At 38.7% G+C, this 16,934-nt stretch overlaps 1 protein-coding gene across 3 annotated transcripts in view; it reads right to left on the reverse strand.

Moving 5' to 3' along the window:
• TTN (titin) overlaps positions 1–16,934 on the reverse strand; it is a 287,707-nt gene that overhangs the window by 255,776 nt on the left and 14,997 nt on the right. For all 3 annotated transcript variants that reach the window (XM_036857396.1, XM_036857398.1, XM_036857397.1), the window contains exons 11-27: positions 14,880–15,017; positions 14,252–14,389; positions 10,754–11,044; positions 10,535–10,657; positions 9,053–9,334; positions 8,727–8,792; positions 7,756–8,014; positions 7,479–7,539; positions 7,149–7,364; positions 6,085–6,227; positions 4,630–4,835; positions 3,845–4,078; positions 3,490–3,734; positions 2,388–2,659; positions 2,106–2,270; positions 1,837–2,005; positions 39–1,729 (exon numbers count right to left, since the gene is read on the reverse strand). In XM_036857396.1, coding sequence (XP_036713291.1) covers positions 39–1,729; positions 1,837–2,005; positions 2,106–2,270; positions 2,388–2,659; positions 3,490–3,734; positions 3,845–4,078; positions 4,630–4,835; positions 6,085–6,227; positions 7,149–7,364; positions 7,479–7,539; positions 7,756–8,014; positions 8,727–8,792; positions 9,053–9,334; positions 10,535–10,657; positions 10,754–11,044; positions 14,252–14,389; positions 14,880–15,017 — 4,699 coding nt within the window. The remainder of the gene's footprint in view (positions 1–38; positions 1,730–1,836; positions 2,006–2,105; positions 2,271–2,387; positions 2,660–3,489; positions 3,735–3,844; positions 4,079–4,629; positions 4,836–6,084; positions 6,228–7,148; positions 7,365–7,478; positions 7,540–7,755; positions 8,015–8,726; positions 8,793–9,052; positions 9,335–10,534; positions 10,658–10,753; positions 11,045–14,251; positions 14,390–14,879; positions 15,018–16,934) is intronic.

Genomic DNA, 16,934 nt, shown 5'->3' on the forward strand with positions numbered 1-16,934 from the left:
TAGAAACAGATCCATCAAATGAAAGAAATTCAAATTACCCTGGACGAGTAAGAATGCGTGACTTGAGGTTTCCCCAGCTATATTGATGGCTTTTACCATGATGCTGGCAGAGTCCTCAGCCGTCACATCTCTTATGACCAGCTCACAAACATTGTCTTCAGGCCAGTACCAGTAGATTCGGTCAGAGCGCTCAATCTTTACACCGTTTTTGTACCACTCACATTCAGGATCTGGTTTCCCCACCACTCTGACCCGGAAGTGTACATCAGATCCGTGGTCCACTGTTTGGCTTTGGATTCTTTCAAAGATTTTAGGAGCCTCCATACTAGGACTTAGTTCAATTTTATCAGGTTTAAAAGTTGGAATAGTGATTTTGCCTTCTTCAGCAAGGGCTTTCTTCTCCTCTTCAGTTAACTCTTTGGTCCAGTGGAGAAGTTCATCTTTTGTCTTCCTTAGAAGTTCTTCATAGGATTCATCCTTCTTACGAGACTTGAGCTCCACAGCAGTAATGGCTTCATAATAGCCTTCCTCAGTCCTGCGCTTGAACTTACTACGCAGCTCTTCTGACTCTTCAGACACTTTTTCATGGGCAATTCTTTCAGCCCTTTTCAACCTCACAATTTCCTTAGTTTCAGTGGTGTCAGCAGGTCTGTCTACCTTTTGTACTTCGAACTGAAGTTTTCCAGGTTCATGTACGTGAAACTCAGGCTTTGGCTCAGGGGCTCGCCTAAGGACAGACCTAAAATCCTCCCTCTGTTGGATCTCAAGCTTCACTTTATGCTCTATCACACCTTCAGGGTTTTCTGCAGTGACCTTGACTTCACCTGTATCATATGATTTGCAGTCCACGATGTCCAGATAATGAATGCCATCGTAGCGAACTCTGAATCTTTTGCTTTTGCGGATGAGCTGCCCATTGAGGTACCAGTTGACTTTGGGCTGAGGGTAGCCTGTCACTCGGCAACGGAATCTGGCGGTCTCCCCTTCAAGTACTCTTGCTGGCTCTGGGAACAAGACGATGTCTGGCTTTTGCTTCTCTTTTTGATCGGTTGTCACACTTGTAACACCTTCATGAGCCATCCGCTCTAATTCTTCAATTCTCTGTAAGCCTTTCCTCCCCTCAGGCAATTGAGATTCTTCCACGAGACTCTTCTCATCTTTGACAATAAGGGTAGCAGATGTATGATCTGTTCCATATTTGTTAGTAGCTCTGCAAGTAATGATACCACTGTCTCTGGAATATGCAACTCCATAATCAAGGCTGCAATACCCAAATTCATTGATCATACGGAGCCTGTTGGCAGCTTCCAGTGGCTTTCCATCATGGAGCCATTCCACCACCATCGTTGGGTCACCAATTGGTGTTAGCCTGCATTCAAAGTGGGCAGGCCCAAAGCGCTTGAGTCTTAAGGAAGTGAGTTTTTTCTTGAAAAATGGTTTCTGTTGTTTCTCTTTGTCATAGAGGTCACCCTCTTCCCATTGCTCTTGACCATATCGCAAATGGAGGGGCTCTAGTTCTGGGGCTGCAATCTCCTTTGCTCTATATGTCCCTCGTGGGATGACTAATTTTCTCTCTGGCTCAGGCTCTGCAAACTCAACTTCAACATTTACTTTGCATCTTGTAGTGTCTCGGCCAGCCTTATTAATGGCAGTTGCAGTGTACCAGGCAGAGTCTTGGCTGACAGTGGAGTCAATTTTAAGGGCAGCTTCTCCCTTGGTTCCTTCAATTCTATTAAAAGTGGGAAAATTAATCATCAGTACAGAAGTAGTTGTGGCTTCCTTGGTTATTGGATTTGTGTAATGAGCTTAGTTTTATTATTTTTCAAGCAAACTTACCTGATTTTGGGATATTTATGAGGTACAATGATCTCACTGTTTTTCAACCATACAATGTCAGGGTTGGGGTTACCCATAGCTCTGACTTTCATTTCAAGTCGGGAACCTTCCTTTATGTTGAGATTTTTCAGTTTTTCCACAAACACTGGTTTTACCTGATGCTCCACAGCTGAAAGAGAAAGGTCATGACTCTGAGTGAGTAGGGCTGAACTACCTGTTTATAACCCAAGTGATAAGGTAATTTCTTTTTTAATCTTCAGAGCAAATACCTTCCACGGTTAAAATCACTGAAATTGATGATTTTCCTGCCCTGTTTTGGGCAACCACAGTCCATTCTCCAGAATCACTGGGTGTTGCAGGGACAATAATTAGTGATTGGGTACCATCTTCTTTAATGACTACTTTATGGGTATAGTCATTGACAATTTGCTGACCTGTAAAAAAATTGAGTAAAAAAGAAAACATGTTAAAATAGTTATTGTTAAATTGTTAGACATACATATAAGCTTATTTTTGTGTTTAATGATTTATGAGCAAAAACTTATACTTACCGTCATGAAACCAGAAGGTCTCTGGCATAGGTCGACCCACGACCTTTAAGTCAAATCTGGCAGTCTGTCCTTCTAAACAATTGAAAGAAGTAGGTTTCAACACAAAGACTGGCTTATACAGTCTCTCAAGCTGTGACTCATCTGTTTCCTCCAGCCTACGTCCAGGGGACATCCGTAGAGGGGACATCCGTGCAGGCGACATCCGTGCAGGCGACATCCGTGCAGGGGACATGCGTATCGGAGATCTGCTCACTGAACGTGGAGAGATGGATCTGAAAAAAAAGGGCAAAGCAGAATATTTTCATGAGGCATAGAGAAAACTCAGCAAGACAAAGCTCTTTCTTAATGTTATTTTAGAATTTACTTTGTGTACGTGTTAAAAGGTACCTCAAACTTGCTGGGATCCAAAAAGGAATACATTATTATTGCCCCCAAAGCTATGCTGTTCATTTAGAATGGTCCTTAATGCTGTCTCTCCCTCACCACTGGGTTTAATTAGTTACCGGACCTTTTTGGTTCAACTACCAAAATATTTCAGTAAATGCTGGTTGCTTAAACAACCACATGAATACATTTATGGAAAAAGAAAAATATACTTCTTTATCCCAGAAGAGGAAAAACATAGAAATTATATTTGAAAAAATCCCAAACTCCATCTATACACTGCAGCCTGATTGGCTTGGATTGGATTTCAAGTGCTGACACCACCACACAGGCAGGGTGAACTAAAGCAATTTTCACGGGGTCATGGAAGCTCAGTGTTCCCACTTCCAAAATAGCAATGATAATCCTTCCATGGCAAGGTTGTTGTATGAATTAGGGTAACATATGTAAAATCTGATGTCAAATAAACCTTTATAGCTTTCATTATGTTAGCTACAGCACTGGCAAAATAAATAATATGCTCCACAATGAAAATGCTTTTCTCAGCTTACATAGGGACAAGAAATAAAAACTGGGCAACTGCTGGCATTGTGAATGGCAAATTTCTGTGCTATCTCAGCCTTCAATTTTTTCTGCCACACAATAGCAATTTGCTACAGAGATATTTGGTGTTTTAAACAATTTCAATACTAGTCAACACAAATTATCACGAGTCTACCTGATTCTGCTGACTGGCTCTGGTGTGGGTATGTAAGTCGGAGCACTAAGTGGTGCAGCGGGCTCCACATACAATTTCCCTGAGCAAATTGCATTTCCTTTAATATTGCTGGCAAACGCGGTATAGATGCCTTCATCTTCCGGAAGAACGACAGGTATGCGCAGACTAGCTCTGCCATCTTGTAGAAAGTCCATATGGTATCTCTCTCCATGTCTGATGCGCTTGCCATCTTTGTACCATGCAATCTGCAAATAATATCATGCATATGTCAATAAAATTTAGATAAAATGGTTATACCGTAACCTATTTATGTCTTTATTGTAGCATGGAGGTATGATCAATGTTTATATTTTACCTTGGGTAATGGATACCCAGACATCTTGCAATGAAAAGTAACACCCATCCCTTCAAGAATTCTGTAATTCTTGACTCTTAAATCAAATCCTGCTTCAACAGCTTCAGATTCAGAAATGTCAACTGCCATCTTTTCTTCTCCGTCTTCTTCAAGAAGTTCTTCTAATGTAGTCTTTATTATTCTGTATTCAATTTCTTTAATAAGTCTCTCTTCAAAGGAAGAAATATGGAATTCCTACGCAGTGAAAAAGATGACATTTTATTAAAAAGATATATGCCGACTGACAGAAATTCCTTAAGAGTATTCATTTCATAGATAAGGTTTGATTAAAATTTTTAACTGGAAGAAAAATCTAGAAGGCTTTTGTTTTTGCTTTTTTGTTTGTTTTTCAGTGAGAATTAGATGGGTCATTTTTTGTTTTGTTTTTAATCTGCATTCCAGTCATCTTTGTCAGTTCATGCTGTGGTGTCTTGGGTCAATGACATTCTAAGAGTATGGGTTATATATGCGATGTTCATCCTACTGATGAAAAAATGTTGGCAGTAATGAACTTGGTTGTGCTAGTATTTGTTTTTCCTGCTTATATGTAATTCCTATTTCTAAAGTCATAGTGCAACATGTTATGAAGATTAAGGAACCTCATCAGCAATGAACCTGGACATGTTTATAGCAGTCTAACCCTGACCTATCACTTGAAAATGAAAATATCAAACAAAAAGAGGGGCATTGTGGGAGGAAAGTATAATGTATGAAGTGATTTACTTGGTCATTATTGTTATACTCACCTGGTCTTCCACAAAAGTTCTGACCATTACAGTATCTTTGGCCATTTTCTTCCTAATTAAGGCTTGTTCTTTTTCATACTCTTTTTCATATTCAGAGTATACATATCCAGGTGCTATTTCTCCAACTTTAGGTTCTTGCACAAATGCAGTCATTTGTGTCTGGTAAAGCATTTCTTGCTGGGACTTCATCAGTGACTCATAATCAGCTAGGAGTTAAGAACATAAGTTAATTTTTAATGTTCTTATGAAAAAGCCTTCATGCCACTGTTCATTCAAGCAAGTCCTACACCATGGAAAGTTGATAACCAAAAGCCAGATCTGCCAAATTTTACTATCAAAGTGCTCAATATAGACTAATTAGATTGAATTTCAAACCCAAACTTATGTTAGCAAGTCAAGGCAGCCACTACTATTGTAGAAAGAATTTTATACTAGTAGTCAGTCCTTTGGGGATCAACCCTAGAGGTCTTCCTAATTTGCCATGTGGCTTTTGGCAATTCATTTATCTTCCTGGGTCTTGAGTGCTTTGCCAAATGGGGATAATATCCTAACCCTAAGGAGTTTTGTGCAGCTCAAATGAGACAGAACGTGGATGGTCCACTATAAATGCGAACATCTAGGCAAAGATAACGGAGACCCACAGATACATTTTGTTTAACCTAAATGTTATTACACTTTTTTTTTCAAATTACTTATAAATATTGAAAATCCTGATTTCTAGCTTTTCTTTAAAACATCAGAAGCCCCATGGCATGGACATATATATGCTACCAAATGTAAATGTAAAGTAGATAGCTAGTGGGAAGCAGGCGCATAGCACAGGGAGATCAGCTCGGTGCTTTGTGACCACCTAGAGGGGTGGGATAGGGAGGGTGGAAGGGAGACGCAAGAGGGAGGAGATAATGGGGATGTATGTATATGTATAGCTGATTCACTTTGTTATACAGCAGAAACTAACACACCATTGTAAAGCAATTATACTCCAATAAAGATGTTAAAAAAAAAAAATATCGGAAGCTCTAGCAACACTGAGCCTGGTACTGCGTGCCTGGCAACAACGTACTGGAGCTGGGGAGCTACTGCCCCCTTGAGGCAGGGCGTATACTCTCTCCAGTTTGCCACTGTCTGCCTTGTGATCACTAATATCTGTCTGGATCTGGAAGGCAACTGGATTTAGAATCCCTGCATTTTCAAAGGCATTATATGCTTAGAAATAAATGTACCGAAAAGAAACTATTGTTAGAACCTTCGAAGTTTAGCACTGGTATGGCTTTGGAGGCTGTGTGATCTAAAACATTTCCTATACAGCTGAGGCCAAGAGATGGGTCAGATGGGGACACAGCCAGTATCAGAACCAGGATATAGCAACAGGCCTTTTGACAATCACACGGCACTGCTACTTCCCTGCATATCCATTCTTATTGTGCACATGGAACCACTTAGAATTGCACTCACCTTCTTCAAGCAAGGAGGCAGATGCAGAAGTTTCTCCATGCTTATTACGAATAACAATAGTGTATTCTCCAGCATCATCGGCAAACGTCATCGAAATCACCAGTTTGCACTCGCCAGTTTGTTTGTTGTAACTCACTTTGTATCTTTATGGAAATAAACAAACAAAAAATTCAGCCACAAGTAACCCTTATGTGGATCTGTGGTATAAAATTCAATGATCCTAAACATGGGACTAAGCTCCACCATAGAATATAAGATTGCTGAAAATTGAGGAAAATGCATGAGCATGAGTAATGCGGGCCAAGCAAGTTAAAATTTTCATTTTAAATAATAGTAATATATTCTTTAAAATAAATAATAGACTATAATACTACTAGAATCAACTGTACGGAAATAAGGGGCTTCAGTGTTTATGTTAGCAAATGATGAGGCCATTTAAACACTTAGATATTTCCCTTTGCTCATTATTTTGTTCATTGTTTTATGTGAAGATCAAATGAATAATCAAAATAAATTCCTTTAAACATTTCAATATTAAGCCTTTGGTACACTATATTTCTTCTCAAGATACGATGGCTACATTTTTAGATTGTTTAAGTTGCAGGAAATTCAAAGCTAAATTTTATATTCAATTGCAGCAAATTTATTAGCATAGATTTTCATGTATAACTAGCTTTCTTCTTCATTACGTGACCCTTTTTCTTTTATCTTTTAGTGGCTTAATTACTAAGCATTTTTATTGAAAGTTGTTTTCCAATCCCTTCTAGAAGAATATGTTGTGTGTGTAAAAATCCACACCATTTTCTCCATTTCACTAGCACTATAAGTGAATCAAAATAGAATATAAAGAAATGTATCTTCCATCCACTTTTGTCACATAGCTTTGTTCCTCAATAAGACTTCGTACGAAAACATGAAGATACCTCAAAGCACACTACGAAGGCTCCATGACAAAAGAGCCTACCTTTGAGGGATGGTGGGGTAGGTAAATTCTACTTCTCTCTTGGCTTCATATACATATCAGACAAATCACAGAGAACTCTATCATTCAGCCATCAAAATACCTGTATCCAGTGGTCAGAGGAACACCAGACTTCTTCCAGTAGACGTGGGGCTTTGGGTTGCCGTCAACCTGGCATTCAAATACAACGCTCCCACCTTCTACCAGTTTCTGTACCACTGGTTTTGTAATAAAGAAAGGAGCGGCAGGTTCTCCAGGCCCTGCTGGTTCCTCTGTGATGCTAGTATCTGTCATTATCACATCCCTTGATTCGACAAAGCTGGAAAGAGAATTCCCTTCATATTAGCTTCTGGACTGCAATTTGCCAATACGAAAGGACTGAAAAAGCAAAACGGTACTACAACAAAACTCATTAGCAAAAAAAACGTGTTACCGTTTCTCTTCTGTGGTAATTTTCTCAGCCACAGCTGTTTCCTTTTCAAACTCTTCTGACACTAGAAGAAGACAGAAGTTTCTCTTGTTAAGTCAGGTGTTTAGTTTGTTTCATTAGTGACCTCTCCTTAGCATCACAGTTAAGTTGACCCCATAATCAACCCCTCAATTCCAAAAGGGCGCTCCATTGCAAGGTGTGCAGACACCATATGGTGAAAAGAAGTGTCAGGCGACAGTGTTGGCATGCGTGGAAGGTTGGTGGGGGTGTGGCCACTGACCTTGCACAGCTAGATAGCAGGATGTGCTGACGGTCCCAGCCTCGTTCACAGCACTGCAAGTAAATCGCCCACTGTCTTCTGCAAAGGCTTCACGAATCATAAGACGAGCAATTCCACTCTGGAAGGTTATCTGGAAATCAATGGAGCTTTCTATCTGGTAGTCTTCCCTGTACCATGTCACTTTTGGGGATGGGTATCCAGAGATGTGGCACTCGAAGGTGACAGATTCACCTTCAATAACATTCACGTTCCTTAAGCCCTAAAGAGAGAAGAAAAAGGAAGTATTGATACGTGTGCATATTCATGAATCATCTCTATGTGCTGTAACAAATGTGGGGGAGGTTTGACCTTGCACACTCTAATTGTCATAAAATACTTTCTTAAGATCAAGACTCTAGAAATATTAGTAGAGAAACTCCCTTGGAAATTGGAATATCCCCAATCTGAAATAAATGTAAGGCCTTTCCAGGTTCATAGGGTAGAACTGTATTAATGCCATATAATGGGGCAACTCTGTACCCTCTGTTTTTTGCACATATTCAAATCCTAACGAAGCTTGAAGGCTCAGCAGCAGATGCTGCCTCTTCAGCAAAGCTTTCCATGCTACCTTCAATTGGAAGTAATCTAGCTCTCCTCCGGTCGCTCCCTCTGTTGAAGTGCTTATCACCTTCTACATTTTATTACGCTTATTTACGTACATCTTCTCTGATAGTAAGACAAAGATTTCAAAGAGGGCCAGATTGGTCTTGCGATATGCCGTACGCATAACAGAAACTCATTAAATCTGTTGAATACATGACTGATGGCTGTCACACAGAATTCCCCCTTTCCTTGCCAAATAGTATGTGGTCTTAAAATTAGTACTTGTAAATGCACTCATGGCATTTTCCAGTTTGAGAAACTGATCTTTGCATATATGAAAATTATTTGATCAGACATGCATATGATCCAACACAATCAACTTTACTCACCGAGACTAAAGTTGGTGGAGTAACAGGGATTTCAACAGGCGCAGGTATTCTCGCTGTTTCTGTTACCTGCAATTTTTACAAAGGATGTTACAAAATGCTCAAGAAATTAGGGGAAGCCTCAAAAGCTCATAGCATATGCAAAATCATAAAAATAACTTGAGAAAAAGAGCTCTGACCCACACCATGCTCAATAAAATGAAGTGTGAGCACGGTGATGGAGAAAGGCAGGACACCTGGCTGACCACTTCGGTAGCACAGACTGGCCAAGCGCCTGGCCCTCCTCCATAGGAATGGATCAAGAGACAGCGGGCGCTCCGGTGACCAACCTTGGCTTCACGCTCGTGCAGTACTTCGAAGTGCTCTTCGCGGACTGCGTCACCAGTGATGCCCACTCCGACTTCCTTCTTCACCTCAATGTCAGCTTGACTCTTAAAAGTCTCTGGTGTGTCCACAAAGGGGAACTGGGGTGAAGGGGTGGGCTCTGCTCTCACTCTAGCCTCAGCGGGCTTCACAGTAGGTGCCTTCACGGATTTGGTGACCTTCTGAGCAGCAGATGTGGCTGACAACTCTTTTTGTAACGTGGCAATAGCGCTACCGGCTATTGATGCCTGAAGAGCAACGGAGTCAGAAAATAAAGTCACTTAACTGTCATCCCAGTCATTACTCGGAACTGCTTTGCCACTAGTATTCCTGGGGTGAGTCTGAGTCTCTTTTCTATATGGTCCCTTTTTTATTGTTCTCATGATCACTTTTATAGTTAATGAAAAGTCAGAGATAAGCCAGTTATAAAGCTCATTGTCATTCCTGCCAGTTTCTAAAATGTATCTGAAAATCTTTCTTACAGAGTTATACTTAGAGCTTCTTATTTTACGCTCTTATCATAAAGGGACTGAAGGTCTTCTAAAACTCAGTCATGAATTTTCACTTAACCATCCCAATGAAGCTGTATTTGAAAATATTACAGTGGGAAATTCAAAGATAATAAAAATTTTAAATACTTGGTTAACTCCTAAGAACTACTTTAAAATAGCACATTTAGGCTTCGGCCACAAATCTGTGTGAAAGGTGAAAATGGAGATGCTTAGAAAGATATTTTAAGGGCTTCCTTACTCTTTTTATTCTATTGCTGTCCATGGTTATTTGGTTTCAATAGTAATTTGAGACTATCCCAAATGTAGGTATTAAATATACCTTACAATCCTTTGAAGCATACAAAGTTTAGATTCTATGCCTTGGGTGTGTAAAGTAAGAACAGTTGTGACTAACATTGAGGGTTATTAGGCCCTGTCAACTTGCTAAGGTTTTTACATGTACTAACTTGCCCCTGATGACAGAGCTAATAAGGGGCAGAGGCCAGGGTACTTATCCAGGGCTGTGTGATTCCACAATCCAGCCCAACTACCACACAGTACCATCTCTCCATTTTGCTACAGTGAGGATACGAACACATGATTTCTCAATGTCTGTCTTTATTATTGGTATCAATTCTCATTTAAGTTACTCTGAAATGTCTCACAGAATAAGGAAAACTGAACTGTGTAACACACCACCTTTTACAAAATGTGAAAAGAAAGAAGCCTGTATGGATTTGTGTCTTCTCAGAGGTGTAAGATAACCAACTGCTAGCCTAGGCTCACCCTGTTGGGCAAGTTTCAGACTTTAGGGGTTTCTGAGTCCACCATGAAAACAAACAGACATCATCAAAAAGAGGCCCACGTTGGCTTTCGCCAAAGATACCCTACGTCACACATTAGATACTTTCTTCCTTTGAGCCTAACATTTCTTTGTCCAGCTCATTAACTTCTTACCTCATATCCATGTTCTGGCTTAGGAACAGAAATTTTTGAAACGGTAAAGTGAGGGCTTGCTGTGCGGGGGCGTTTATCCACATGGACTAATCTTTCACTTGTTAGATCTGTAGTTTTCTTGATCTGCATGGAAATGGAACTCAGTGATACTCGTGTTCACCAGGTGACCACAGCAGTTAAGCTTGCTTTCCCGGGAACAGCCAGTGGCTCCAGGCTCACCTGTGATATGTGCATTCCCATTTGATCCGTAGTTGTGATATGAGTCTCAGAAGGAGCGTGGATCACTCCAGGCTTGACTGCTTTAGGGACAATGTGGGGTTCTGAGGCTGGACGTGGCGGATGCTCAGCTACCTTGGCGGCAGAAACGTGCTCCTTGTACTCGTACTCCAAAGTGGTCTTCTGAGCATACATTTCTTCAACATGCCCGGCTTCTCTGGGCTCTCGAACTCGGGCCTGGTCTACTGCAGCAACCACTGTTGCTACAGCTTCCGCCTTTTCCCCAACGCCCACCTGCAGATAAGGTTTCCAGAATTAATACTCAGTAATGTCAGTCATGTCTAAAGGCACGATGGGCCGACGGCACCTACGTTACACAACTATGTTAATGTCTCCAGAAATATGACTTAGAAATGCATTTAAGAATTTAATATTTCACTGGTGATTATAATGTGTGGACATCTAGTTAGATACACTCTATGAATCCTTGCTTAGAGTAGACATTAAATCACATAAACACAACATAGGACAATACGTATGTAAAATAGTAAGGAGGTTTTGAGTTTGTCTAGTACTTCGTCCATGGCAGACAGTCAATTAGCACTTGTGAAATCAGAACTTCGGGGCTGGTTATCTTCATTGATTATTTTTATTGCCGATCATTTAGTCTGGTGTTGGTGCAATGACGGTGATGATAAAAATGCACTCAATACTGTCACAGTCCCATCCAGAAAAATCAATCAGTTGCTACAGAATTGTACAGTCACATGCAAATCTGAGATAACATGAAAACTTGTGAACACACAGGGAACATATTAATTTACTTATGATTCCCTAGGGATAAAAAATTTTTAATCTATTAGAAAGTATCTTTCTTAAAACACACGAATGAAGATACCGTGATGAAAATGAAAGTGTTATCATATTTGGATTCAAGAGAACAATCTTTCACAGCAAAGTTCAATTTACTGTCATTACTATTGTAAGTTAAAGTGAAGAAGGAAAAAGAAATGTTGTTTTCTCATTTCCATGAATCTGATTATCGTAAATGGGAACACATTTTGCAAAGGAGTTTCTCTTTTAAAGAAAGCAAGCCAATTGATACGGCTCATATGTTATTATTCTCTGCAGTACTTGGAAACAGCATATCGCAAAAATCACATCACCGTGTCCATCAGTGCTCTTTAAAAGAATGCTGGAATATTTTATTAATGTTCAGTTTTCTTTTCTGCTGCTGTGAATAGAATCTAGATTGCATCTGAAGTGTTTTTCAAGTGTGCTACCTCTATATCTGTTAAAATTATTCTCTGAACCATTTAAGATATAAATGAGGTGTTTCTGAGACGAAATTGGGCCTTTAGTGATTATAGGCTTCATCCAGTTCTCCATCTAGGAAGCCACAAACAATCTAATCTGCCTTGAAGAACTGCAGATACCATTTTCACTTTAGATTGCATCTTAGAAGAATGTAAAATATACGTGAGGATTAGGTGGGTTAAGTTCATTCTTCTGGTTGTTTCTTTTTTCAAACCATATAGGCCATTAGTTGACTTTAATTTTATAGATGTTTTAAAATGTTAACAACTTCAACTATATACACACACACACATAAATTACTTTGCTTATAGAATGATTACATTTACATTATATCTCACTTGAATCTTTCAACCAGTCTATGAAATAGTTTGAGTTTTCATTTTACTTATTTTAATGAGAAAACTTAAGCTCAAAGAAATTGTCCTTTGCTAACTGACATATATGAATGTTATTCTTAATTTAAAACTTATGCAAAAAAGAATCTTAACTACAGTAAGATATTTTAAGTTGGGGAAGCATCTATATGTTTTTTCCTTAGTTAACGTATGTCAACTCTATATACATATGCTGGTGGACCCATATACTCATTGATGGACAACCACAAATGAGTAATCTACGCTGATAGCTGCTCTTATTTCTTAGTGGACTGACTCTAATATCCCTCACATTTTTGGAACCTAGATAATCAGGAAGAAGAATTGGACTAGAATTGGAGACCCTAACTCATACCAGTTTAAAGCTGAGAATTAATTTAGAAGACACAAAGAAAAGTGTTACTTAATGTGACTTTCCACAACTAGAAGTGCTGACTGTTGCACTGGAAGAGCTAGACTGAATCTAATGGTCTCTAACGTTCTGTTGATCAGTTAAGCAATTAAATGGAGCTGCAGGAGCACGACGACTCATCATGGATGAAAAGTCAGGAGAGCTGATGACGAAATGGGATGAAACAATGCTTGTCACGTCCACAGCATCAGTTTTCATCTCCTCATGAAAAAGATGTATTTGTTCTCGCTTAGTGGCAGATCCTTCTCTAGTTCTTGGCAGGGTGGCTGGTTCAGCAGATTTTTGCAGTGGTAACTATTTCTTTGGGTCTAGACATTTTCTGAGCTTCCATTCTTAGCTAATTTTTTTTTTAGCTAATTTTTAACAACAAAAATAAGATAGTCAAATTTATGCGATTCAGAACAAAAATGTAAATATAATCACTCATGAAGTATGTTACATATTGGAATTTCTGTCGTCAATGAGACTTCTAGAAGGCTGATAGGCCATTCAATATTAGACTTACGTAAATGTTAAAAAAGCTGATCTTAAATCCTGTCTTAGAAAAAAAAAACCCAAAGATGTAGAGATAGAAAACAGCATTGACGGAAATACAGACAGGACTCAGTTATGATGCTAAAGAAACTGAAAAACTTTAGTTGCTAATTTCCAATTACTATATTAGCAATAAAGAATAAAGTTAGGTAAATAGTTCACCCGGGGTATAGAGTCCTGGGAAGAAGGTAAATTCATGGAAATTTCATAGCCACAAATAGATGCTACAAATAACATTTTTATGGTTGATGTATATTTATTCTGGTTGGATAATTTCTTCTCTAGATTTTAATATTGCATCTTGTTCAGCTTTAGTGGGAGCTACTACAGCAGGCACCATAATTTTCTCAGCTTCTTTTCTCATCTGATATTTACAGGGAGAAAAAAAGGTAGAGTTTCACATGATGAAAATTATGGGGTTTTTCCTGAAATAAGTCCATACTCTACACTGTAATATACTGCATTTATTTATTTATACTTAATACTGTACTTCAAAATGTACATCTCTTTGACAGTAAGAGTCATTATTTACTTGAACACTTTTTTTTAATGTCCATGGAGTATCTTAAAATTAGCCTGCATGCAATCTCAATCAACAACTTCTGGAGAATCTCTAGCTGTTAATAATAAAAAATGGAAAATAATAGTGAAGAGGTAAGTGAGGAAAGGAATATGTAGTAATATTAACAGTAATAAATAATTCAGTTTTTTAGTTTTCAATTGTACATCTAAAAATAAATCAGGTTAATAGTGTCTCATAAGAAATTCTGAGATTTGGAATGCATTATAATAGGGGATTTCACATGAGATTTAGTATTAATGTATTATAATAGGGGATTTCACACTTGGAATAGCAATAGTCACCTTTCCATGAGTAACTTGGATTTGTTCTTGTCTAGCAGCCATTTCTTCTCTAGTTCTCAGTATTGTTTCTTGTTCTTTGGCTTTAGCAGTTGCAACTGCTATTGTAGACAAGGCAGTTTTCTCAGCTTCCTTTCTCATCTGATTATTATAGTAAAATCCAGGTTTAAATTGTACAGGGCTTCAGATGCATGTGGTATGACACTTCCCCCCCACCCCTTAGTGGGGATGCAAGACAAGGTTATTCAGGGTTAACTACACAAAAGAAGTTAACTTGCACTGGGCAGTGTTTGTACACACTGACTGGGAACCACAAACCTTAGAAACGTTAACTACAAAAAAAAAATCTCTAGATGATTCCTTATATTGCTTTTTAGAAGTCAGGCTAAAAACGCCAATCTTCGTGCAAAGGATAATGGTGAATAAAATGAATTACAAATGTTACAGACGAATGAAAATCAAATGTGCAGATAAAAGTAATGGTAAGAAGTCATACATTCACCATGTGGTTTTTAGTTGGGGATTCAAAAAGGAAAATACAGATCAATAATTCATATCACATTGTAGTTAATGGTTTACTGGAAATTAGTTTAATGATGAAACTTTTCCCATCTCGAATATCTGTATTCACCTTTTCCTGAGTTATTTGAACTTGCTCTTTTTTGGTAGTGATGCCTTCTCTAGTTCTTGATACTAAATCTTGTTCTTTAACTTTGGGCATGGCAACTATGACTTTAGGTACCACTGTTTTCCTAGTTTCTTTCATTATCTGGTCATACAATAAAAAAAAAGATGAGAAAATGGTCATTAAATTTCATATAGCCTCTAATAAAAGAAATTAAGTCAAAGCTGAGACAGGAAGAATATTTCTTCCTATGCAAGGACATTTTATCATCTGAGTTGCTTTGATCATCCATACTGTTTCATTGGTAACAGTATCAAAATAAGTTCAGTCTAAAAGAAAAACATGTGATGAGCAATAAAAGGATGCATTTCTCTTTCTCACCTTATTCTCCTCATAATTTATGGGAAATGCCAATAGAGTCATAAAAAAATACATAATTTTGCATTTTATCAATTGAGTTGTACACTGGAGTCTTCAATAGAAACATGTTAAATATTAAGGTGAATTATAATATCATATTAGTAAGAACCCAAAGAAAGTCTGAAAAGTTAGGAAAGAAAAGTGGCAGTGAAAGCTAGATAGACAGCAAAAGGTTCCTGAGAGATTCTGAAGTTTTCTGTATGAGTCATAAGAAGAGAAGGAGGTGAAAAGGTGATGATTAAGACCCAGGATGAAAATGTAGGTGGCTTGCAAATGGAATGAAACAAGAGTGAATTTCACACCAGCAGGAATTTGTCACCTTTTCATGAGTTACATGCATTTGATCTTGTTGTGTGACAATTTCTTCTTGAGCTCCCAGAATTATTTCTAAGTCTGTGGGCTTGGCAGTGGCAACTACCACCATGGATGCAGCAGCTGTCTCAGCTTTCTGTATTATCTGATTTTCAGAGTAAAATGAAGGTTTGAGTTTCAAAAGGCACAGGAGAAATGGCAAGATATCCTTTCAACATCCGGGAGAATACAGAATGTTCGGTGGTGAGAGAGGAAATATCACAGTTCCATTTTGAGGGCCTACACTTGTGTTTAAAACCCAGGAGTGGGCTTCTTTTCTGCCCACCTGCCCCTGAGTAAATTGTCCTAGAAACTGAAAAGGCCTCATCTTTAAGATATGTTGACACATTAGGGAACTTAATGAGCACCCGCTAGCAAATGGCTAGGCAACTACAGTTAGACTGAACTCGCCAGTCACCAGCATTGCAATGGTAACAGGGATTTCTATGCCCTTCATTATGCCAACTTGGGTTCCTGTGCATTCAAAATCTCTCACTCACTGTAAGGAGAGGGAACTTCATCCAAAGACCTCTGGCAAGCCTTTTAAGTATATAGTGTTCTGAGCTGGATCTTTTAAGAAAAGTAGCTCTGGGATCAACAAAGAGCTTGAGATTAAGAGAGGCTGGCCAAGTTGGAAAAACCTCAATGTCACTGAAATCTACTTGAACATGAAAGAATTCAAAAGTTGCCTCTTGCTAGACCCAATAAGGCTTGATTTCATACATGGGAGAGAAGTAGATTTTGGTGATATTGGGGTTTTTCCAACTTGGCTCTACAGCACAAAAGCAGCAAACACTTCTGGGTCACTGTTGATCAACCAGGAATTAGGGCACTTTCTTGAAGAAGTACTGGTCTTCTCTGATGTCCAGCAATTCCTCACTTTCCCTTGATATTTAGTTGGAGTATTCGTGGCTGGTGTGTGTGTGTGTGTGTGTGTTTGTGTGTGTGTAGGCGCATACACATGCATGTGTCTTCCAACTATGTCAGGTTTGTGTGTTACAATTTAAGTGACCAAGGGCTTAGGTTATGCATGAAAAAACTGATTGTACCAGTGGGTAACTGGGCTGGAGTGATATCTATCTTCCACTTAATTATGCTCTAGAAACGTCACTGATGTGCCCCAAACTATTCTAGTAGATAGACAATTTCCTTGAAACTGATCAGTTGAGTGGAAAATTGTATAATGAGAGCAGAATTTCCGTCATGAAAGAGTTTCAATACTAGATATAGAGAAACAACAGAAAGAAAATATACACAAAAGACTCCTCCACTTAGAAGTTTTGGTTAGAG

This window comes from Balaenoptera musculus, chromosome 7 (genome assembly GCF_009873245.2).
Source record: "Balaenoptera musculus isolate JJ_BM4_2016_0621 chromosome 7, mBalMus1.pri.v3, whole genome shotgun sequence".
Taxonomy (NCBI): domain Eukaryota; kingdom Metazoa; phylum Chordata; class Mammalia; order Artiodactyla; family Balaenopteridae; genus Balaenoptera; species Balaenoptera musculus.